The sequence below is a fragment of the Calliphora vicina genome, chromosome 3 (genome assembly GCF_958450345.1).
Source record: "Calliphora vicina chromosome 3, idCalVici1.1, whole genome shotgun sequence".
NCBI lineage: Eukaryota > Metazoa > Arthropoda > Insecta > Diptera > Calliphoridae > Calliphora > Calliphora vicina.
In genome coordinates, this window is record NC_088782.1 from 59,033,341 (window position 1) to 59,059,250 (window position 25,910).

Genomic DNA, 25,910 nt, shown 5'->3' on the forward strand with positions numbered 1-25,910 from the left:
TATTCTGAAGGTTTTTGCGTAAATAAAAATAATGGCGTCCTTTTTTATTGGAAAGTTTTCACTCCACCTAAACACGCGCATTTTGAGCGAGTAAAAACGGTTGAATATACTGCAAATATGATTTCACCAATGGATTCTGCATCAAAATTGGGCGCAAAATCTCTTTTAAAAATATAAAAAAAAATTTTAAGCTTATCAAAACGGTACCAATATTTCCTTTCTATGACAACCCGTTAAAAAGTTATGTGGTTTTAAAAATGTTTTGCTAACAATTTTCAAAACTTTTTTTTACCAAATTTTATTTTCTTGTTAAATAAATAACTTTGAAGCCTCATAACTTTTTAATGGTTCTATGAAAGGCTTTTTAGAATACAAAACATAAGGATTTTGGCAGAGACTTGCGACGAATGCCTATGAGTCGGTTAAGCCGAGCTGCCGAGCTGCCGAGTCGTGATATATTAGAACATTATGACAATATGACTGATAAGACACCTTGTGAATTGACCAATTGTTATTAATTCCAATTGCAGAAAAGAAGAGTCTCAAATTGACGATTCACAGCAAAAAGTGGTTTATAATTTTATGTATTTTTTTCTAGCAGTACAAATACAATTAAACTCAAAAGATAGTAGTTGTAAGATTATCTCCGATTTAATTTAAAATTATGTATGAATTATTGCCAGTCGAATATTTCAGATCTTTTAAGTAATATAACAGATTTGCTGTATTTAAAGGTTTAAAAAACTACCGATTGATACAGCTTTTGTTACTCCCCGTCTCCATGTAACATAAGTTAGAAATTTTTATGTTCGCAATTGACAAATTCTATTGCTTATAGGGGGGTCAGACGGCATGTATTGCTTGTGTATTGGGACATGTATTCCATATACATGGAATTCCATGTGTATGTCAAAATTCACGTTATACATACGACTCATTATTTCCACGTTCAAACGTACATATGTAATTGCATGTGACATAACCTCTATTAGTTTATATGTTTGTTGTTTTTAACAATATATTTATTTAAACATTTTTAAATCACAATAAATATATTTAATGCAATGAAATTTATTTTGTAATGATTTTTCTTTTTTGTTTTTTTTATTTTGCACTCACACAGTGTTGTATTTCAAAATACAACACTGTTATACACACGAAAATAGAACATACTCTAATTGCCAAAAATGTCACGAGTAATACACATGTATTTTACATACACAAAGTTTCATATGGATCACACGGTATGTATATGTTTACATATGGAAAAATGTCCCAATACATGGCATAAAACACAAGCAATACATGCCGTCTGACCCCCCTTTTACATAGAAATGTTACATGTATTGATCCACATGATAAATGTTAAGTTTTGTGGTTGTGCAATAATATTTTAACATATGCTGTCAAATTTGAGATTTTAAAATTGTGTTTTTTCTTTGCATAAACCAAATCAGAACAAAAGTAGTTTTTTTTTTTTTAAATAAGATAAATTAAGAAAAATGTTTAAAAAGTAAAAATAGTTATAAAAATAAATTACAGGTTTTCCGCCCCATGATTTGGAAATAAAGTTCCGTTATTCAGCCAACGCTATTTCTTATGTTAAGAAATAAAAATTGTGTGTGGAGAAGGGGGCTTAGGTAGATAATATTTGATCAAAAGAGATTCTTATCATATCGAAGCCAAGATAAAACTGTCTACTTTCGCTTTAGCGATAATTTGCAGTAATTTATAAAGATTTTGTTTTAAGTAGATTAAATTTCATAAATACCATAATTTCATTACTGCAATAGAACTTGGATATTTAATCTAGTAAAATAAAAGTTATTTATTGGTTTCAACAAAAGAAATCTAGAACAAAGACAAATATCATTCCAAAAAAAAAATATATTTTTAAAAAGTTTTATGCTTAAAGAAAACAAGGGCTGATCGTAATTTTCTTATTTGAGATTGTGGCATTCGATATGGAGTAAGAAATTTAGTACATCTTATTACAATTTCGATATCGAAATCATTTATCGAAACGATAGCCCATTCGATCATGAATACGGTAATTCGGCCCCAGGTTTAATGGGATTATCACTTTTGTTGCCAATCGCATATTTTAGTTCTCGTTATGCAATTTTTGTTTCTAAAGAGTTTGCAAGATTTCGAAATTTCTTTTATAGTAAAATACACATTGTGCTTAGTTGACAATTTCTTTAATGTTATTTTATTTGTATCAGCTGATGTTGAATTATTGCCGGTTCGCACACGTCAAATTTACCTTAGCAAGTCTTGAGTTTATAGAAGAGAGAGGAGAGGACATTGGAAAGATTTTCCTCTTGTCCTAACTCTCTATAAACTCAAGTAAACTTGACGTGAGCGAACCAGCACTTAACAGTTTAGTTTCTGTAAACGATGCCACAAAAACCTTGTTGTAGCAACTATATTTCAACTTTTTATACCCTTTACCATCATGAGAAGGGTATATATAAGTTTGTCATTCCGTTTGTAATTTCCTCAATATAATTTTCCGACCCTATAAAGTATATATATATTCAGGATCCTTATAGATAGCGGAGTCGATTAAGCCATGTCCGTCTGTCTCTTGAAATCAATTTTCTGAAGACCCCAGATGTCTTCGGGATCCAAATCTTCAATAATTCTGTCAGACATGCTTTCGAGAAGTTTGCTATTTAGCAAAATCGGTCCACAAATGGCTGAGATATGAGAAAAAACCAGGACAACTAATGACCGATATTTCAAAAATCTTTGCAACGACGTATATAAGACCATAATTAGTAGGACCTAATGGGTCAAAATCGGAAAAAATACTTTTCAACCCAAATTTTTTTTTCACCAAAAAAAAAAATTTTAAAAAACAAAATTTAAAAAAAAATTTTTAAATTTAAAAAAAATAATTTTAAAATTTAAAAAAAATAATTTTAAAATAAAAATTGGAAAAAAAAATTTTCCAAAAAATGAAAAAAAAACACTGGAAAAAAAAGAATAAATTTTGTTTACCTAAAAATATTTAAAATTTGTATTTTGAAGTATAATTTGATGAAGGGTATATAAGATTCGGCACAGCCGAATATAGTTCTCTTACTTGTTTATTAATGAAATTATATTCCCTAATCATGAACAATTTCCATTACATTGAAACGGTTATTTAGTACTTTAAATCAACCAATTATGTTAATTTAATTTTTTTCGTTAAAATAAATAGTGGAGGTTATAAAATATTCGGCCCAGCCGAGTGCAAATTACATTATTTACTTCTCTTACGAAGTTTTCTTTTCTAGCACTTTTGGTACTATCACATTATTTTCCAAAAAGATAGCAACCTTTTTTCAGAAAAGAAAACTTCATTTATGTTAAGGAAATGTGGTAGTAAAAGTAGCATATGTTTAGACAGAACCGAGTTTGAAAAATTTTGAGAAAAAAAAAAAATTTAAAATAGTTTTTGTTTGTTTTAATTTTAGTAAACTAAATTTAAATATGTGTAATTTATTGTATTTAATATGTATATATAAAAACTATTTATGCCTTATATTACAAAGAAAAGAAATTATTTATATAGTCTTTCGTATCAATTACAAAAATAAAAATTAGTACATTTGTTTTCTTTTTTTTATATTTTAAACACTTTACAAATTAAATTAATATTTATAGTACACTTTCTTTTAATTGTTTTTGTTCTTATCTGTGTTATTTTCTTGTAAAAACGTTTTTCAATAATTTTGCATTCTTAAAAAAAAGGTGGGGGTGTAGAGAATTTTAATAAAATAATTATGTATTTGGAAATAAAAACGAAATAAATTTAAAACAAAAATTTATTATTTAAATCAATACGATTTGTTTTCTTCTTGTTTCTTCTACTTAATCGTGTAAGTTGTTTTGTTTTGTAAAAAAAATACCACCATAAAATTCGATTTAAATCGTACTATGTATTAATATGTAATTAAAAAAAAGTGAGAGATTATCTTGTTGGTTTGTTTGTTCCTTTTTGAATTTAAAATAATATTTAAACCTAAAGGTTTTTTATGTAAACAGTGGCAAATGATAGAAATCAAACCCTCGATAGCCTTTGGCAGCCAGCCATATATAGACAACATGATAAGCTCCGGGTATGAAACATATAAGACCGGCCACAAAAAACACTACACCCTGTGAGGTGTTCGCTGGATCGGCCACCGCAAAGGTGCCCATAACAAATAGTCCGGTACCGACAATTAACAAGGTAACGGCTGCTAATACGGTACGCCAATTTTCTCGTACTTTGGGATGTCGCCAACAATATGTGCTCACTTCATCTGTGGATATATTGCCATATTCTTGTATTAAAGAATCACTATCACGTGATGTGGTATCTTCGGCATATTTGTTGTAACCTCTGGAAATAAAAAAAAATAAAACAAAAGACATTTAAAATAAGTTCAAACTTAATATAACAATGTATGTAGATATTGTTAATAATTATCTTACTTATGGAGTATATGATAGAATGTAATAATAATAATAAAATTGTCTTCATATAATCTAGAATTTATTTTGTATGCCGCCTACTTTTACAGGATAATAATAATAACAAACGTATTATGTCCTTGTGAAATTCTTGTACATTTTAAATTTCAATCCTACCCAAACGCCTACTGTTTTCAAGTATTTGTTTGATTGCATGTGGCTTGTTTCAGAGTTCTAAAGGAGTTTGTTAAATATTTGATAAAATTGTTATTAATAATTAAGAAACACTTTTACTATTTACTATCTTTTACTAAATTTGAATATTTTTAATACAAAAAGTAAACAAAATGTTGTAAAATACTGAAAATATAATATAAACAAAATATTAAAAAAGTGTTGCCTGAAGTTAGGCGTTAAAAACGGTAGTGACCACGATGCAGAATTATTTTATCAATTTAAACCAGTGGTGCCCGAACACATACCATCAAAGCTTTGGTTGTGTTGGTAAAACAGCGGAGAATTTGATTTGATTTTGTTCTGTGAGATGAAATCAAAGCAACAAACACATGATCATTATAAGAAAACGCACAAGTAAGCTTATAGTGTATGTGTATCAATGTAACGTCAGCAGAATTTTCTTGCCCTATTAGGGAATTGTGATTTCGGGCACCACTGATTTAAACAAATCGATCATATCAAAAAATGGACTTCAATTTCGACAAAATTCATTAATACAGGGTTTCGTATATTTTTCGAGAAAAAAATGCAGAAAACATAATTCTTAGGAAAAATTGTTAAATTAAATTTTTTTGTTTTATAAAGAAAATATACAAAAATGAGTTGCCGGAAGTCAGGCATTATAAAAACAGCTGTGACTAAAACCAAGCCACTGTGGTGCAATTCTAAAAAATCGTTCGTATCAAAAAATTGATTTTATTTTCGGCCACATTTAACTGCTAATTGCGAAGATAAATGCAAAGAACATTTAAATTTTACTTATTGCTTTACAAACAAAATATTAAATAGAATTTGATGCTAGAATTCGGCGCTACAAAAACAAAAATTAAAATTATTTTAACAACTTTCAGGAGGGTGAAAAATTAAATTCCCCCAAAACCCAAAAAGGAAAAAAATAAATTTTAATTAATTTTTCCTGGTTCTGCGCTTGAAAAAGTGGATCAATAAATGCATAATACAAAACATTAACCAAAAATGTGTTGTCTGCTGTCAGGCGCTATAAACATAGCAGTGCACTATGTGTCCAAAAGCCAAAATTGCGTCAAAAAATATTTCCAAGGGAGCTAGCGTTATTAAACTTTGTGTAGAGACCCCTGTTGCTAAAATAAGCATTTTAAAAAAATTGGCAATAACCCCCTCCCCCGCCATTTCTGGCATTTATGTCATCGTAGTGTTAGGAATTGAACCGTAAATTTTTTTCCAAAAGCGAAAGTTGAACATTTGAATTTTTGCCGCAAAAATTGGAAATGGGCACATAGTGCAGTGGTCCATTTTTTACAAATATTTATTTCGAAGTTGCAAAACAGACAAATTGAATATTTCGTCTCGATTTAACCGCTTTTTAGGATATTAATGCAAAAACCTAAACTTATGGTAAAAATTGATTGTTTGATTTATAAAGAAAAATGTATTGCCGGCAGCCAGGCGCTATAAAAATCAGCAATGACTAAAACCAAAACACAGTGGTGCATTAAATTTAAATTATTTTATCAATTTAAAAAAAAATCTATCGTATCAAAAAATTTAAATAATTTAAAAAAAATATCGATCAAATAGGAAGACTGATTTCATTTTTGGATTCTGTGGCTAATCGAAATTAATCCTTGCAGTGATGGGATTTTAACACTTATATTTAGTGCCAAATTGATGTCGAAAATTCGCCAAAATGTGACCTACAATTGCTTTCCAAAAAAATAAACAGGATGTGGATCCCTTTTTGACATAACTTTTATATTAATTGTCAATTTATTTGAAATACTCTTCTTCATCTCATATCAAACTTGTTAACATCTGGAATGCTGTTTCTTCACAGCTGGAGGTTCCATTGTAATTTGTTTTGCAACAATATCTCGTGTATTTTGCATTCTGGCAAACTGGAGGGTATATTCCTGAAGAATCCAAATGTGACAACTTATTATACCCTTCACCTTCGTGAGAAAAGTAGGACAACCTACATATATCTGGATTACTAAGTCATTAATATATACAATATGGATATCTAATGATAGATATTTCAAAGACCTTTGCAACGACGTATAAAACACCATAGTAAGTTGGACCTACAATTGGTCAAAATCGGAAAAAATATTTTTTAACCCGAATTTTTTTTTTCAGCAAAAGTTTTTTTTCGCTAAATATTAAAAAAAAAATTGAAAAAACAAAAAAAAAATATTAAAATTTAAAATATTTTTTTTTTAAATTTTAAAAAAACAATTCGAAAATTTTTTTTTCCAAAAAATTAAAAAACAACTTTTGAAAAAAAATAAATTTTGTTTACCTAAAAATATTAAAAATTTTTATTTTGAAGTATAAGATTCGAAACAACTAGTGTTTATAAACCGGTTAACCGAAAAGCCGGTTTTTCTTCGAAATCTCGGTTTTTTGCGAACCGGTTAATTTAAAATGTTGAATTTCGGTTAACCGGTTTATCCGATTTTTATCAGTCGGTTAACCGGTTTTTGAAATTTAGGTCTAAAATCAAGAAATCTCATGGTTTTGTGCATTTTTTATATTCATTGTATACACATTATTGGCCTTATTTGAAACCTAAACTGCTGATTTACAATACAAACCTATTTATATTGATATTTTTAAGAATTACAATGATTCTAAATAGTAGAGGACGATGAGTTTACTTAAAAACTTTTTCAGAATAAATTGCACATAATTCTAGAAGTTAAGTTAAATCTTAATAATGATTCATTATAAACTGAGTGATGATTTTACCTAACGTTAACTTGAATTTGATGTGCATACCTTATTTCAATCAATTTGAATTCATTAGTGTATTTTGTTCTTAAAATTTAATTTTATTAATCATTTCGTTAGCTTAGTGTTACTTTTCAGATATAATTCAATGATTTGAAATATTTTTGAAATCTGATAATGGAGTTTTATTAATTATTTGGTAAGATTTATAATGACAAATTATCACAGTTATGAAGAAGTGCGTTTGCACCTCATATGTCCTTTTTTGGACTTTGAACATTCTCTGTTTCATATCAGAAAGTCGAGGTGATAATAAATTTCAAAATTATCAAATATTTAATTAAAAAATTGATTTACATTTTTTGGTTGAAATTTAATGAATATACCAATAATTAAAACAAGTATTATATATATAGTAATATGGATTTAGCACTTTTGTATATTCATAGTTATTTAATATTAACCATTCCTGACTACTAAAAACTACAAAATTTTAAGCTGTATATACTTTATTGGACAGTTTATGTTTTCTACGCATATATGACGGTTAACCGGTTTTTTCGATGTCGGTTAACCGAAAAACCGGTTTTCTAAAAAAGGCCAATTTTCGGTTAACCGACAAACCGGTTTTTTAAAAAGTCGGTTTTTTATAAACACTAGAAACAACCGAATATTTAAAATAAAAAAAAAAAATTTCAAATTTAAAAAAAAAAAAATTTTAAATTAAAACAAAAAAAATTTTAAAATTTAAAAAAAAGGAAAATTTTTAATTTAAAAGAAAAATTTTTAGAAAAGAATTCAAAAAAAAAAATTTTCCAAAAAATTAAAAAAAACAACTTGGAAAAAAAAATTTTTTTGTTTACCTAAAAATATTTAAAATTTTTATTTTGAAGTATAATTTGGTATAAGATTCGGCACAGCCGAATATAGCTCTCTTACTTGTTTGAATTTTATTTGAATACCACCATTTTTAAGATATTTATGTTCGTTAAAGTGGGCCGTATATGGTAGCTATTACTTATTATTAAGCGATCGTCACAAAATTTGGTAACATAATCAGCGTATACACTCAGGTCTCGTTTTATGCGATAGATGCGTTCCAAATAAAATCGCATAAATTGAATTCGCATAAAACGATACTCTAGCTTCATATAAAAACTAATGATTCGTTCCAAAATTCTGAAAAACCGCATAAATTCAAATTTTCATTAAAAAACCAAAGCAAATTCGCATAAAAAAATCAACAAAAATATATTTATTTCATTTACTTAAATAGTAAAAATACAATCCGTTTAAAAAAATAAACAAAAATATAATATTAATTCATTAATTACAGAAAAAACTGGAAATGATCCAAAAAATAAGCTAAAACATTTTTTAAGGAAATTCTGTAAATATGTATGGTTAATCTGAATCATTGAATAATTGTCTGTATCGTTTTGGAATTGGTTCAACGTCACTTTCATCACTAGATGATATAATATATTGTCATCATATTGTAAAATATCATTTTAATCACTAGAATTTAAAAAAAAATTAAAATTCCAAAAAAATCGTTAATTTAAAAATCGCATAAATTTGAATCCGCATAAAACGAGACCTGAGTGTATATAATTTATATATATATGTATATATATATTTTCGAGATTTATGATTATGATTTTACAACCGTTTCTAACCAAATTTAATAGGATTGGTCCTTGTGCCAAAATTTGTCTAATTATATTTGAAATTGCGATCTGTAGTTCGATTACAAGGTTTACATGTACGAGCGGACAGTCAGATGGACGGACAGAAAGTGATCATGATCCAGATTGGTACACGTTACAGCACTAAACTGTTTAAAAGATTTGTTTGTCTTATTTGATTAAATTATGTTGGATCGTGGTCAAGTAGAATTGTCTCAGAGTGATCGTGCAGCGAGTTATAAACTGTGGCCAAGAGTAAGCCAATGTAATCTGCACAACCTAAATGCAATACATATGTATGATTTAAATAATAATATTAATACAACATTTATTAAAATACAGCATTCATTCAAAACTCTGCTTTTTATACTTACCATAATGGCACTTGGAGACTATACAAGGTCATTCATAAATAATAATAATTTTATAAAGTGAACATATTTCAATTCATTATTTTTTTTTTGTTTTTAAATATTTATACATGCATATAAATAACAAAATAATTTTTATTTAAAACGCATTTGTCGTTATAAATACAAAATTCCAGTGTAACTTATAGCAAGGTATTTTGCATATTGGAATTGGCAATTGAATTTATGCACGCCAGGCATACTAAGTAGTGAGACAGATACTAGTTTTCATTAAAACAATTTAGCTGGAATTTATTTATTTTTTCTAGTATTTGTCTCAGAAACTGAAACTGAACGCAATTACTAATTACCTACATACTTTACTACATTAATTTTATTTTGATTTAAATAATTTTTTTTGTGCAAGACATCCATTTGCAAATTACGAGTAAACAACAACAAAAACTATTTATTGTATTGAATTGAATTATTTATCTTTTATAACAGTTGGATATTTTAAATAAATATTTGTATTGCACTGCTCGGCACTGCTTTGTATTTGTTTGTATATTTTTGAATCGGTTTCTTGCAAATATTTATACATTTGGCGTGTGTCTTCATTATCATTATCATCATTCTCATCATGAACATCATAGTTATATTAAGAACGAGAAAAAATAGTTTAAAATAATTGCTGTATTTCTGGCTGATTGTTTGACTGATGCAATTCATTAAATGCTTCATTGTCTAGATCAGATTTTAATGTGTATTTTTCTAATATGAAAGTTTGATTATTTTCATGTTGTTTTTACAAAGAATTATAATTGTAGAGAATAATTTTTTAATATTTTGTTTGTTGTTTTTTTTTGCACAACCGCTGATTTTAATGAAACGATAAATGTTTAGACTATTTAAAGAAAAATTTTATTTCAGTTTATGAGCATAAGTCGTAATTAATTGTAACATTTTTAAATGAAAGGTTAATAATGCTCCTGTCAGTTGACTCCTGTCAAATTTTGAACAAGCAGCGTCATTTAGTTTGTGTTTGACAGCCATTGCTAGCAGACTACCGCGTGACTTGAGGAGAAAAGGGAAAAAAGTGAATTTCTTGTGCTCATTAACACTTTCAGCCACGGTATTATGTGTATAAGTTTAAAATCAAAACAATTGCATATTTACTTTAATCAAAGTTAGTTTATTATAAAAAATTAGAAAAAATAAATCAAAACATGAAAAAATCACTCCATTCCAAGGTTTTTTGTAGAATGAGGTGGTTAATTTATCAACCACCTCATTAAAATTTTCGTATCGTTTAAATTTTTTTGGAAATCTAATCATTTTAACTAAATTTCCTGATCAAACAAACGAAATAGCAAAGTAACACTGAATTCTATGAACAATAAAAACTCTGTGCATTTTTTATTGAATGCGTGAAAGTCTTTTAGAAAAACTGCGGTTTAGAATATTTTCAATTTAATATATTAATCTAAATTTGTTTGTAAAACTTTGCCCTCAGGATGGGCAAAGTGGATATCTAATTAAAACAAAATTAAAGCCATGTCCGTCTGTCTATTGAAATCAATTTTCTGAAGACCCCAGATATCTTCGGTATCCAAATCTTCAATGATTCTGTCAGACATGCTTTCGAGAAGTTTCCTATTTAAAATAAGCAAAATCGGTGTACAAATGGCTGAGATATGAGGAAAAAACAAGAACAACCTCGATTTTTGACCTATATCTGGATTATGTCATTAATATAGACAATATGGATATCTAATGATAGATATTTCAAAGACCTTTGCAACGACATATATAAGACCATTGTAAGTTGGACGTACAATGGGTCAAAATCGGAAAAAATATTTTTTAACCCGAATTTTTTTTTTCACAAAAAAAAATTTAAATTTCAAAAAAAATTTTAAAATTTAAAAAAATTTTAAATAACAATTCTAAAAAAAACATTTTAAATAACAATTCGAAAAAAAAAATAAAAAAACAACTGGAAAAAAAATTTTTTTGTTTACCTAAAAATATTTAAAATTTGTATTTTGAAGTATAATTTGGTGAAGGGTATATAAGATTCGACACAGCCGAATATAGCTCTCTTACTTGTTTTTTTTATTAAAGGCACCACTGAATTATAAATCAGCTGTTTACTGTGTAGCTGTCGTCTTTAAAATAATTCAGTTGCTGCCACACGACTACAACTGCAGCCAGCAGAATTTGTGTTAGTGTAACCTGTTGCCTTGAATGTGTTTAATGCATATAGAAAAGGTGGTTAGTAAAGTGAGCACTAAACCACAAAGAGCTAAGCATTATTTTTGCGGAATTATCTCATCACTCAAACTAAGACTAAGCTTGATAAATACTATGAGAACTCTGCACCATCAATTTCAATGGTAAATAAGTGGTTTAATGAATTTCGTAGTGGCCGTGCATGTCGAAAGTTCTGGACGCCCAGTTGAGGTCTCTGCACCCGAAACAATTGGAAAAAAAATCACGATATGGTGTTGACCGTTCGGAGTTTGAAAATGCGACAGAATGTGAAAGCCATAGTCATCATGGCTCAGTGGTTTCAATTTTTAATGATCACTTGGGTATGAGAAAGCTTTTCGCAAGATGGGTGCGGCGATTGCTCACGATCGGTTGCACACATGTGCTGATTCCATGGCATAAATGGCTCGGCGGAAAGAAATTTGACTCCAACGATGAAATCATCTCACAAAAAAATAACTAATTCGATGAGCTCGACAAACCTTATTTTTTTGGAAGGGATACAAAAATTGGAGAAACGTTGGACAAAGTGTATAGAGCTCTAAGGAGACTATGTTGATAAATAAAATATTTTTTTTGTCAAAAAAGCTGTGTTTCATTCAACAAGTCACGGACTTATTGACACGCCCTAGAACCTACAAACAAGCCTATATTCATAGAGAAATTTACATGGAGCGGAATCCAGAAAATAACTCAAACAAAAAACTTATATCTACAAGTGTTGTTTTTGTTTTCACATAGTTTTTTTTACTAATACATTCTCATCACTTAGGTTTTAGACAACTGAGTTAGGTCTTTGACAGGAGAGTTTCCGATCTATGAGTGTTTATCTATAGCCATATTGTTTTTGAATGTTTAACCCTTTGATGGCCAAATCATTTCAATACATTTTTGATGAAAGCTGGCCTGGCCCACAGCTTTAGGTTTCTTAAATTTTAGTAATTATGTTTTCAATAAAATTACTTTGATTATAATCAAATCATCTTTCATTCAATAACCTTTAACAACTCTCATAAACTTACATATACATATGTATGTAAAGTGAAAGGTTTCCACAATAAAGCTTCATGTTCTTTATGAATAATTTGGGTCAAACTGTCAACACCTTCAAATCTATTCTTATTTATATATCGTACCACACTCAAACTAGACAGCTATAAATATCTACTCGTAAATTAAAACTCAATTTCCAAAACAAAAATAAATTATAATTTCTTCAATGTTAAAAGCAAAACTAAACTACAAATCATTAAATTCTTTTCACAAAAGTACTCGTACTTTTACAAATCGATTATTGGTAAAATGTGTTTGTTTTTTCTATCCGATTTATTTTTAAACTCATGCAAGTACTTTCCAGTATTAATCATATTTTCTTTATTGCTGATGGCAGAAACTTAAAAACAAAAATAGAAACTAAATTTTTAAATAACTAAATTGTGTAGGCTTTTAAACAGTTTTTTGCTGTTGTGTTTTAATTCATTTAACCAAATACTGTTTAATGCAGCGAATATTTATTTAATCTTCTAACGGTTATTGTGGGCTGCTTTAAAAAAACATGTTACCCAGTTTGTGTATTCAATAATATTTATTTATTAGATAAGTTTTGTTGTTATTTATGTTTTATTTAAACAAACAACAAATATCGAAACAAAAAAAAATTTAACACATTCGATATTTTTGTGCAATAATTTGTGCAATTGAAAAAATAAAAAAAAAAAACAAAAACATATCAGTTTTACGGCGTGTGATAGTATGAATTACAACGTCATATATGGTTGTGGTTTTAATTATTATTAGATTTTTAAAATTTCAAATTATAAATTCGATCAAATACAGGTGGCACCAATTAAGCACAGTTAGCTAAATTAAAACAACAGATTTGAAATGTATGTCAGATTTGTTTACGTGCCAAGATATTCTCATAAAAATTGTTATAGGTCAGTAAGTATATAAATACTAGGGTTTTGAATTAACCGCTTTTTAATCTAAATAAAATTTTTTTTTTTTGAAACATAGTGACCGAGCCATCAGTTTAAAATTAATGTTTTTTCCGCGGTATTTACTGACTATGTCTACATAGTAAAGACTATGACGTCTTTCAGGCTTCTGGATGAATGTCTTTCCGGCGAAAATTCTGGTGAATTTGAAAGCTACAGATCCGGTGTTGCGAAATTTCATAAGGTGACTTTCTATGTTGCTAGTCAGGCGGTGTTAAAGGCTCTGAAGGTGTCAATTCAGAGCTGGTAAATTACTATAAGCGAGCTCTAGACACTACAAATGACCACTGTGTTGGGTTCCAGGACACTCTAATATTAATTCATCTACTAACTCTGCATTGAATTGAGAGACATTTTTCTCAGGACTAACTAATCCTGGGTGGGAATATTGAACTGTAGGCTCTCTGACCGAACATGGCACGTAGAAGGCAGTTACTGGACCAGGACGGAAGTAGTATTAGGGTAATCATAAGTATGGTTACTGATCATTAACCAGTTAGAGCTAGGACTAGTAGATGGGACAACGGCACTCCAGTCAAACGTCTTAGAAACTTCTTAAACAATTTTATAGTCTTTAAAGGAATTTACAATGGATCCACGGGTCTCCAAGTGGAATTAACTTAGGGAAAGAAAAATGACTGAGTAATGTGAGGGGACCAGTTGTAGTTCTATTACTTTATGTGAAGAATACAATATACATGTCAAAAAAGGACAAAAGAGAGCAGAAGAGTGATTGGCTCTAGGTGAGGTATTCATTACACACCAATGTTTTATGATCAATCCAGACTTACATAACAAGATTCTGATGGATCTCAGAGAACAGGTGTACAAGCAATAGCGTTGCAATGACAACCACCTCGACAAAATAAGTTGATACAGTTCTATCAATATTACGATCGATATTCGGCTAAATATAAAGCAGCCGTGGCACACTGGTCGATCCCATAGGTCAAAAATAAAAAAACAAAGTGAAAAGTTTGTCACCAAATGTGTCATTACTATTCTTATAAAAACAAGGTTTTAATATTTATAGATGTTTTTGTTTTATTCCAACTATTAGGAATATTATAGCCAAATTGCATATAAAAACTTAGTGTTATAATTATTAAAGATCAGAGCTTCGAAATAATTAATAAAATTTGAGCTTAATTCACTAAAATCTTAATCCGTAATTGAAGAATGTCAGCCTTTCATTCCATAAATCCATTCCTAATATTTAATTTTTTAGATTCATTCCAAAGCCTTTGTTTAAACTGAATTAAATTTAAAGTTAATTAATAACAGAATTTATTCAAACTTTGAATGATTAAATTTTTGTTAAATCAAATCATTTACAAAATTAATTAAAAGAATTGTCTTAAGCCTTTTTGTACTTGATTTGAATTGAAAAAAAAATTTAATCTATTAATAAATTTTTTAAGCTATTTTGTTATGGATTTGAAGAAGAAATTTAAAGAAATTAGAATGATTCAATAAGAAATAAATTCACTTTTTAAATTTTCATACGAAAAACCTCAAATAAATAATAATAGTAAGCGGTCTATTATTGCCGCGATATAAGCAAAAAACTGTAAAAAGCTTTTCACTGTTTTTGGTGAAAAAATTGGAGTTCTTAGTTGTTTTCTATGTATTTTTGTCAGTTTTTAATTCCCGGGATTCCCGACTAAAAATCCCGGGAATCGGGTAGTGAAAAATTGGCAAAATTCCCGGGAAATTTGTACCGGGAATTCCCTGGATAAAAACCCTAATTGTTATGCATGTAAAGAATTGTGTTTGTTTTTTTATTTTCCACGGACTTTTAATATTTTTACTTTATGAATTTGGTCCTTATTATAAATTGTTTTTGCAATAGTCACATCTTATAATTGCAAACTTTCGCGCTCACATATTTTTGATATATGGTGCTTAGAATGCTGAAAAAGCTCGAAAAGTGAAGGATGTCGTGAAAAACTCGTGAAACAAAAATGCAATCGTATAAAAACAAAAGTTCAAAATACATATTCTGATTGGCTTGCCTAAAAGGAGTCGATTTTATTAAACTCACATGAGCGGGCGGACCACGCCCAGATTTAGTTTGCAATATTTTTAGTAGGAATTCTTATTGATTTTAAATTTTTTATCAATTTTAAAAAAGTTTATAGTTTCACTTATATGGAGAGTGGGTGTGGCTGTTGTCCAATTACGCCCATTTTTGAAAAAAATGTGTGTTATCGTTATTATATATTGTACCAAAAATTATAAATGTACTATTATTTATTACCGAGATATGGAATTTTGATTAACTAGAAGCAGAATAGTGATTGACTCGAAATGGTCTATTAACTCAAGGATGAACTATTGGTTATATACTAATGTTATATGATAGATCTCACAGAACAGGCAACGGCAAGGTCCTGCAAAACTGAAATGTTTTAAAAACAATAGCGATGCTTACTTAATTAATGAATTTCTAAAATCATTCCAAGAGGCAATATCAGTCCTAAAGTTGTGATTGAATTATAGCGAGACATTTATTCATCGATTGATTTTCTGAAAGGGAGCAATATGTATGTTTCATCCAAAAAAGGAACTCAAAGTATTTGCAAATAATGATTATATTGTCTAACAGGGATTGAATTAAGCAATGTGGTCTTTAAATTAAGAATGTTTAAATTCGGGTATGCTGTAAGTAGTTGCAGCAGTTGAAATTATAAAATTTTCAACCTAGAGGTTCTAAAAGGAGATCAAGTCTCACTACTGCCACTTAAACTGGATGAGACATTCACCCCTATCGCGAATCAATATTTCACATGAAATATGTTATCTTTTCCTTTTTTCGTTCATCAACTTTCTTCACGTGAAAAAATTCCGCATGCTGTGGAATTTTTAGATGAAATTTTGTAAACAATAAACAGCTGTTACGAACAAAATCAACTATTGTGAATGAAAAGTTCATGGGGAATTTCACGATAGCAATTTTTCGTTCGAGGGAAATGAATATTTCATGGGAACAAAATTTCACATGTTAAAGGGGGGTCAGACGGCATGTATTGCTTGTGTTTTGTGCCATGTATTGGGACATTTTTCCATATGTAAACATATACATACCGTGTGATCCATATGAAACTTTGTGTATGTAAAATACATGTGTATTACTCGTGACATTTTTGGCAATTAGAGTATGTTGGCTATTTTCGTGTGTATAACAGTGTTGTATTTTAAAATACAACACTGTGTGCGTGCAAAATAAAAAAAAAACAAAAAAGAAAAATCATTACAAAATAAATTTCATTGCATTAAATATATTTATTGTGATTTAAAAATGTTTAAATAAATATATTGTTAAAAACAACAAACATATAAACTAATAGAGGTTATGTCACATGCAATTACATATGTACGTTTGAACGTGGAAATAATGAGTCGTATGTATAACGTGAATTTTGACATACACATGGAATTCCATATGTATGGAATACATGTCCCAATACACAAGCAATACATGCCGTCTGACCCCCCTATTATTGCCGATAGGGGTGAATATATCTACTAGGGTGGCCCTTAATAAACGAAAGTTGGAACATTAGTAAAAAAATCATCCTGAAAAATGTTTAGGTAAATCGGTTTGAGATGCATTTACAAGGGAAAAAATGAATTTTTTTCAGTTTTTGTAAAAATTTTACCATTTAAAAATTACTTTTGTAATTTAATTTAAAAGAATCGAAATGTGCACGTAATTGTCGTTCTAATGAGACATAACAAACAGAAATTGGTCAAAAATTGTTAAAGTTATTAAAAATTCGCCAGGCCATTAACGTGTCTCAGGCCACTAGAACATGAAATGTAGGAACAAAATTAACATATTTTGAGAAATATTAAAATAAAAGTTTATTTTTACTTAGAATATATCCATATTTACTTGTATATGAGTTTTTGTCTTCGTAGGATACCGTTAACCTATTCCAAGGTATGACCAAACAAAATTATTTTTTTTAACGGCAGTTTCAAAACTACATTTTCAAATTATTAAAAATTTTGTTAAACAAATTGATCATCACATGGGGATTTATTAAGAATATAATAGGGAATAAAAATGTGCAAAAATTATGAATATATCTCTTATAGTTTTTCCGTACTCGCGATTTAAATTTTGCAATTTTCGAGAAAAACCAATTATTTGGCAATTTTTAGGCCAATAAGCTCTATTTCCTTACTCTTATGAATTTTAAGTAAAACTTATTCAGAATATTATAGTCCAGATAATTGTAAATATACTCTGAAACTTTAACTAAAATCGGAAAACGTTAACCCTTAAATCGTGAAGGTCAAAAGTCAAATTTTTCAATATTTGGAATTTCTCTTGGAAAGCCGATTTTGATGAAATTTATCTTTCCAAATCCAACTTTCGTTTATTAAGGGCCACCCTAATGTCTACTGGTCTTAATGAAAAGGGGACCATTCGCTAGGCATAATTTAGGTACCTATTGCACCATTTGGACTTGTTGTTGATATAAACTTTATGAATAACTGATGTACAATTATATAAAATATCAAACTCTCTTGACAGAGTCGAAGGCTTTCGTTAACCACGAGTATCATTCAATCACAAGCACTTTGTCATTTAATGCATGGCAGATACTTCACGCCTTCTGATATACATGCTGTTGCTGATAATTAATTCAACTGTAGGTGGTGAAGAGCTTCCAGTGTTTACTCGACAGTGACATGAGTGATATAAGTGTGAAGCTTTGTCACTCAAATACCGTCGAAATGTTTCATAATCGGCATGGATATTCGGCTGCTGCAAATTAAACCACGTTGCAAATTTTCCTCGTCGGGTTGAAGAGACAAGATACTAGGTAACTACTCATATTACGAATCAGGAGGGCGATCATAGGATCGTCTCCATTGATACTTCGGATGTCAGTATAATTTTTTTTCCAGTTGCTTCATTGCCTAGGTTCATCAGTGTCCACAAAGACATAGAAGAAGAAATATTGATACATTTGTTTTCCTAAAACTTTGAACCTTTTTATAAACACATAGAACTATTTTTCTGCGGGATACGTACACCAACTTCGTTAAGTAAAGATTTTTGTTCCCAAAACTTTTTTCTATTTATTTTAAATTTTTCGGAAATAGTAGCAAAAGAAATTCTCACAATTCACCTTTAACACAGCCCTCGTAACATAAAGACCCTCATAATAATGTCTTTAATATTTTCGAAATGATTTAAATTGGGTTAAATTTACAAAACATAAAGCAGAGGTTAATGACATGATTCCGAATAAATAAACTAAATTTTTTTTTTAAAAAACACCAAAAACCTAAAACAAAAACGAAATGAAATGAATCTTTAAGCTGTAAATGAGAGCAGTGGTTATAGCTTGCGGTAACAGTTTGTTGGTTTTGTTGTTTTCTTTTAGGTGAATCTACTATATTTTAACTACTGTAGATATATTCATATGGTAGGGCATGGGATGGATAGATTTATTTTGTATGTTATGTAACTTTAGTTACTGATGATACAGATACAAATATAAGCAGCATTAGTAGAGTTTGCCAAACTTTTAGTATGTAGTATGTTAATAATTAAGTGATACTATTACATCATAAATCAAAGGGAATGAAAAAGAGATTTTAAAAGTGGTTAAGAGATTTTTTCCCTATAAAATATTTAATGTGTGTAGGTATGTATGTATTGACGCACAGCCACCAGCCAGTATACTTAGTTGCATTGTGTAATGAGTGGTACTTTGTACTGACTTTTGAACTCAACGTAAGTGTAACATTCAAATATAGTTGGAGAAATTTAATTTAATTAATAATATTCCACTAGTTTACAAAATTTTTGTTCAAGATGTAAACCATATATGGATTTATTATTTTATGCCATCTAACTTGGGGAAAAATATTGGAAAAAAAAGCCTGCAAGTTTAAACGGGACTCTATCATTCCTCGTCTTGTTGTTAAAGACTAAATTGTATAAAATAAGTTGGTAATAACCATACTCAAATAATCTAACCAATTTTTTTTCGCTTCACCTCATTAATATTATGCTGATACTATGATTTAGGTGGATCGTCAGGATTTATATTCTGGATATCACTATTCTTCATTGCAATTGCCGTTCATTTGGGAAGCGTTCATGTTCGGCAGTGTCCATAAAGGCAATACAGAAGAAATAATGAAGAATTTGTTGTCCTTAAACTTTGAACCTTTTTATAAACTCATAGAACTGTGTATATCTCTGAGGGGATACGTACACCAACTTCGTTAAGTAAATATATTGTTTATAGCCAATATCCGGTCGGCATTTTATTCAATTTCGTAAAAATTATATTAAAACTAGCTGACCCGGCATACGTTGTCCAGTCCAATCAACAACAGCATACATCTAAATCAATGTACATATTTTGAGTTTTTATATAAGTAATCGAATTTTAGTCTGAAATATGAGTGACTAGCTGACCCGGTGCCCTTCGCCACCCCAATTAGAAGAAAGAAATAGTACTATTAAGTCTCCCGTTCACTCGGGTCCATATAATCTTTATTTCATGTTTCTAAATTCATTGGTGAAGAAATTACAAAAAGTACCATTCGAATAAAGAAAAAGTACCAAAAAGTCTCCCCCTAGAATTCTCACTCACTTAGTACCATATATGCTTAATTTCATGTTTCTAAGTCCATTGTAATATAAAATTCAAAAAGTACCATTAGATGAATGAAAAAGTACCTATAGTTCAGTTCTCACATTTTGGTACCTAAATATAATCCCTTATTTCTAACACTAACTTCACTCAGATACATAGCATCTAACTTTAATGTCGATAAGTGAAATAATTTAAAATATAAAAAAGGTACCATTAGGAGAAAAGTACCAATTTCCCTTTTCCTCCTTGAACACCCCTCAAGTTTGAAATTTAAAAATATTCTATTTTGCGAAAGTTGTCATGTCTCAATCGATTAAAATCTGTGTTAATGTGCCCAATAATAAATATGTTTTAAAAAAAGTACCAAACTGTTTACCCGGATTTGGCCTAAAATACACCATGCCACTCAAGTTCCAAATAACAACCTGTTAGTTAATTTTTGTATGAATCCAGGAACCAATGTTAAAAAAATTATTAAAATCGGCTTAATAATTTGCAATAAAATGTATTTTCCCGATTTTATCCCCTTTTTGCCCATTGCGGTGGTAAAATATTATTAAAATAATTTTCTGTATCGTGGTGGAAGCTCATAGTAAAATATTCGAATGTCTATGTCAAATTATAGAAAAACATATTTTATGAAAAAGTACCAAAAATAAACACAATTTTTATCCCTTAAGGGTTCGAATTTCCAAAAAGTACCAAACTTATATTTTTTATTTTTTGATAAGTAAAGAATACGATTTAAATTTTGTTTCTATGTTTATTGGTTTAAAAGATACATAGGGTGCCAATAAAGTACCAAAATACAGTTTTTACCCGTTTTCTATCCTAAAAGTTTCGAATTTCGAAAAAGTACGAAACACCTGTCAGCTTATTTTTTTAATGGAGTAACATGCAATTTTAAGTTTTTTTGTATCTTTATTAGTTTAGAAGATATAAGATTACCGGATTTACCCGTTTTTACCCTTTTTACCCCCTAAACGTTCGAATTTCCAAAAATCCCTTCTTAGTGGATCGTTTTGGGGAGGGAGGAACCCACAGTTAAAATTTCATGATTCTAGCTTCAGTCGTTTGGGCTGTGGGATGATGAATCAGTCAGTAACGTTACTCTTTTATATATATAGATCACAGATCGAGCACTTTTTCTTGATTAAACGCTTAGATATATGAGTGATCACAGATCGAGCTCCTTTTCTTGATTAAATGCTTATTGGTCAAGTTATTAGCGATTTTAGATATTTGGAGTTTTTATATAAAAAATCGAGTTTTTGTCAGAAATATGAGTGATCAAGCACTTTTTCTTGATTAAACGCTTAGATATTTTGAGTGATATAAGAATGATATAAGAGTGATCACAGAAATATGAGTGATCACAGATCAAACTCCTTTTCTTGGCTAAACGCATATTGGCCAAGTGAGTCTTTATATAAAAAAATCTATTTTTTTTCAGAAATATGAGTGATCACAGATCGAGCTGCTTTTCGTGATTAAACGCTTATTGGCCAAGTTATTAGCGATTTTAAATATTTTTGGCCAACGCAAATAGAAACACTCATCGTTTCTCTGATGGACCTAATGTGTGGTTGGAAAATAAATGGGTTAAACCTGGAACTGGAATTCCTTGTTTGCGCCTTTGAAATTTCTTTGACGATTGATTCCAAGTATTATATCTTGGCATTTCGGAGTATTATATCTTGGCATATCAAAAACTCTGCTAGAAAATGTTGTAGATGGCGGTCGATCAACCATTTTCCATATGCTATGTCACTACCTTTGTTCACATATTTACAGCATTTGATATGTGGGCGTATAAGTGAGTGTATTATTGGGCGTAAAAACCTTTTGTGGACTGTTGTGAACGTTCTGCGATTTTAGATATATCGAAAAAAAGTGGGCGTGGTAAATTTTTCTTACGAATTTTACTACGAACATTTAAAAACAAATTAGCCAAATAGCCGTTTTTCGATTTTAGATAATTCGAAAAAAGTGGGCGTAAAAGTAGGCGTAGTCAATTTTTCATTCCGTAAAAACCTAAGTTAGACTATGACCAACATTTTAAAAAAACAAGTAAGAGTACTATATTCGGCCGTGCCGAATTTTAAATACCCTCCACCCTAATATGATGGTATAACAACTGAAATAATATAACAATTGTTAGTAAGACTAATTTTTCCTTTTTAACCTCAAGTGAATAAACAGAGTATAAAAAAAGAAAATCTTGTGTAGAACAACATTTTCTGTAGAAAATCTTGTGAAGAACAACATTTTCTGTAGAAAATCGTGTGTAGAACAACATTTGCTGTAGAAAATCTTGTGTAGAACAACATTTGCTGTAGAAAATCTTGTGTAGAACAACATTTGCTGTAGAAAATCTTGTGTAGAACAACATTTGCTGTAGAAAATCTTGTGTAGAACAACATTTGCTGTAGAAAATCTTGTGTAGAACAACATTTTCTATAGAAAATCTTGTGTAGAACAACATTTTCTATAGAAAATCTTGTGTAGAACAACATTTTCTATAGAAAATCTTGTGTAGAACAACATTTTCTATAGAAAATCTTGTGTAGAACAACATTTTCTATAGAAAACTTGTGTAGAACAACATTTTCTATAGAAAATGTTGTTCTACACAACATTTTCTATAGAAAATCTTGTGTAGAACAACATTTTCTATAGAAAATCTTGTGTAGAACAACATTTTCTATAGAAAATCTTGTGTAGAACAACATTTTCTATAGAAAATCTTGTGTAGAACAACATTTTCTATAGAAAATCTTGTGTAGAACAACATTTTCTATAGAAAATCTTGTGTAGAACAACATTTTCTATAGAACATCTTGTGTAGAACAACATTTTCTATAGAAAATCTTGTGTAGAACAACATTTTCTATAGAAAACCTTGTGTAGAACAACATTTTCTATAGAAAATCTTGTGTAGAACAACATTTTCTATAGAAAATCTTGTGTAGAACAACATTTTCTATAGAAAACCTTGTGTAGAACAACATTTTCTATAGAAAATCTTGTGTAGAACAACATTTTCTATAGAAAATCTTGTGTAGAACAACATTTTCTATAGAAAATCTTGTGTAGAACAACATTTTCTATAGAAAATCTTGTGTAGAACAACATTTTCTATAGAAAATCTTGTGTAGAACAACATTTTCTATAGAAAATCTTGTGTAGAACAACATTTTCTATAGAAAATCTTGTGTAGAACAACATTTTCTATAGAAAATCTTGTGTAGAACAACATTTTCTATAGAAAATCTTGTGTAGAACAACATTTTCTATAGAAAATCTTGTGTAGAACAACATTTTCTATAGAAAATCTTGTGTAGAACAACATTTTCTATAGAAAATCTTGTGTAGAACAACATTTTCTATAGAAAATCTTGTGTAGAACAACATTTTCTATAGAAAATCTTGTGTAGAACAATATTTTCTATAGAAAATCTTGTGTAGAACAACATTTTCTATAGAAAATCTTGTGTAGAACAACATTTTCTATAGAAAATATTGTGTAGAACAACATTTTCTATAGAAAATCTTGTGTAGAACAACATTTTCTATAGAAAATCTTGTGTAGAACAACATTTTCTATAGAAAATCTTGTGTAGAACAACATTTTCTATAGAAAATCTTGTGTAGAACAACATTTTCTATAGAAAATCTTGTGTAGAACAACATTTTCTATAGAAAATCTTGTGTAGAACAACATTTTCTATAGAAAATCTTGTGTAGAACAACATTTTCTATAGAAAATCTTGTGTAGAACAACATTTTCTATAGAAAATCTTGTGTAGAACAACATTTTCTATAGAAAATCTATTTTCTATAGAAAATCTTGTCTATAACAATATTTTCTATAGAAAATCTTGTCTATAACAATATTTTCTATAGAAAATCTTGTCTATAACAATATTTTCTATAGAAAATCTTGTCTATAACAATATTTTCTATAGAAAATCTTGTCTATAACAATATTTTCTATAGAAAATCTTGTCTATAACAATATTTTCTATAGAAAATCTTGTCTATAACAATATTTTCTATAGAAAATCTTGTCTATAACAATATTTTCTATAGAAAATCTTGTCTATAACAATATTTTCTATAGAAAATCTTGTCTATAACAATATTTTCTATAGAAAATCTTGTCTATAACAATATTTTCTATAGAAAATCTTGTCTATAACAATATTTTCTATAGAAAATCTTGTCTATAACAATATTTTCTATAGAAAATCTTGTCTATAACAATATTTTCTATAGAAAATCTTGTCTATAACAATATTTTCTATAGAAAATCTTGTCTATAACAATATTTTCTATAGAAAATCTTGTCTATAACAATATTTTCTATAGAAAATCTTGTCTATAACAATATTTTCTATAGAAAATCTTGTCTATAACAATATTTTCTATAGAAAATCTTGTCTATAACAATATTTTCTATAGAAAATCTTGTCTATAACAATATTTTCTATAGAAAATCTTGTCTATAACAATATTTTCTATAGAAAATCTTGTGTAGAACAACATTTTCTATAGAAAATCTTGTGTATGACGATATTTTCTATAGAAAATCTTGTGTAGAACAACATTTTCTATAGAAAATCTTGTGTATAACAATATTTTCTATAGAAAATCTTGTGTAGAACAACATTTTCTATAGAAAACTTGTGTAGAACAACATTTTCTATAGAAAATGTTGTTCTACACAACATTTTCTATAGAAAATCTTGTGTAGAACAACATTTTCTATAGAAAATCTTGTGTAGAACAACATTTTCTATAGAAAATCTTGTGTAGAACAACATTTTCTATAGAAAATCTTGTGTAGAACAACATTTTCTATAGAAAATCTTGTGTAGAACAACATTTTCTATAGAAAATCTTGTGTAGAACAACATTTTCTATAGAAAATCTTGTGTAGAACAACATTTTCTATAGAACATCTTGTGTAGAACAACATTTTCTATAGAAAATCTTGTGTAGAACAACATTTTCTATAGAAAACCTTGTGTAGAACAACATTTTCTATAGAAAATCTTGTGTAGAACAACATTTTCTATAGAAAATCTTGTGTAGAACAACATTTTCTATAGAAAACCTTGTGTAGAACAACATTTTCTATAGAAAATCTTGTGTAGAACAACATTTTCTATAGAAAATCTTGTGTAGAACAACATTTTCTATAGAAAATCTTGTGTAGAACAACATTTTCTATAGAAAATCTTGTGTAGAACAACATTTTCTATAGAACATCTTGTGTAGAACAACATTTTCTATAGAAAATCTTGTGTAGAACAACATTTTCTATAGAAAATCTTGTGTAGAACAACATTTTCTATAGAAAATCTTGTGTAGAACAACATTTTCTATAGAAAATCTTGTGTAGAACAACATTTTCTATAGAAAATCTTGTGTAGAACAACATTTTCTATAGAAAATCTTGTGTAGAACAACATTTTCTATAGAAAATCTTGTGTAGAACAACATTTTCTATAGAAAATCTTGTGTAGAACAACATTTTCTATAGAAAACTTGTGTAGAACAACATTTTCT

At 28.7% G+C, this 25,910-nt stretch overlaps 1 protein-coding gene across 1 annotated transcript in view; it reads right to left on the reverse strand.

Annotated features, from left to right (window-relative positions):
• Positions 1 to 3,445: 3,445 nt before the first annotated feature.
• Positions 3,446 to 25,910, reverse strand: part of LOC135954371 (transmembrane protein 134) — an 84,018-nt gene continuing 61,553 nt past the window's right edge. The window contains exon 2 of the mRNA XM_065504519.1: positions 3,446 to 4,378. Within this exon, the coding sequence (XP_065360591.1) occupies positions 4,027 to 4,378 (352 nt within the window). The 3' untranslated portion in view covers positions 3,446 to 4,026. The remainder of the gene's footprint in view (positions 4,379 to 25,910) is intronic.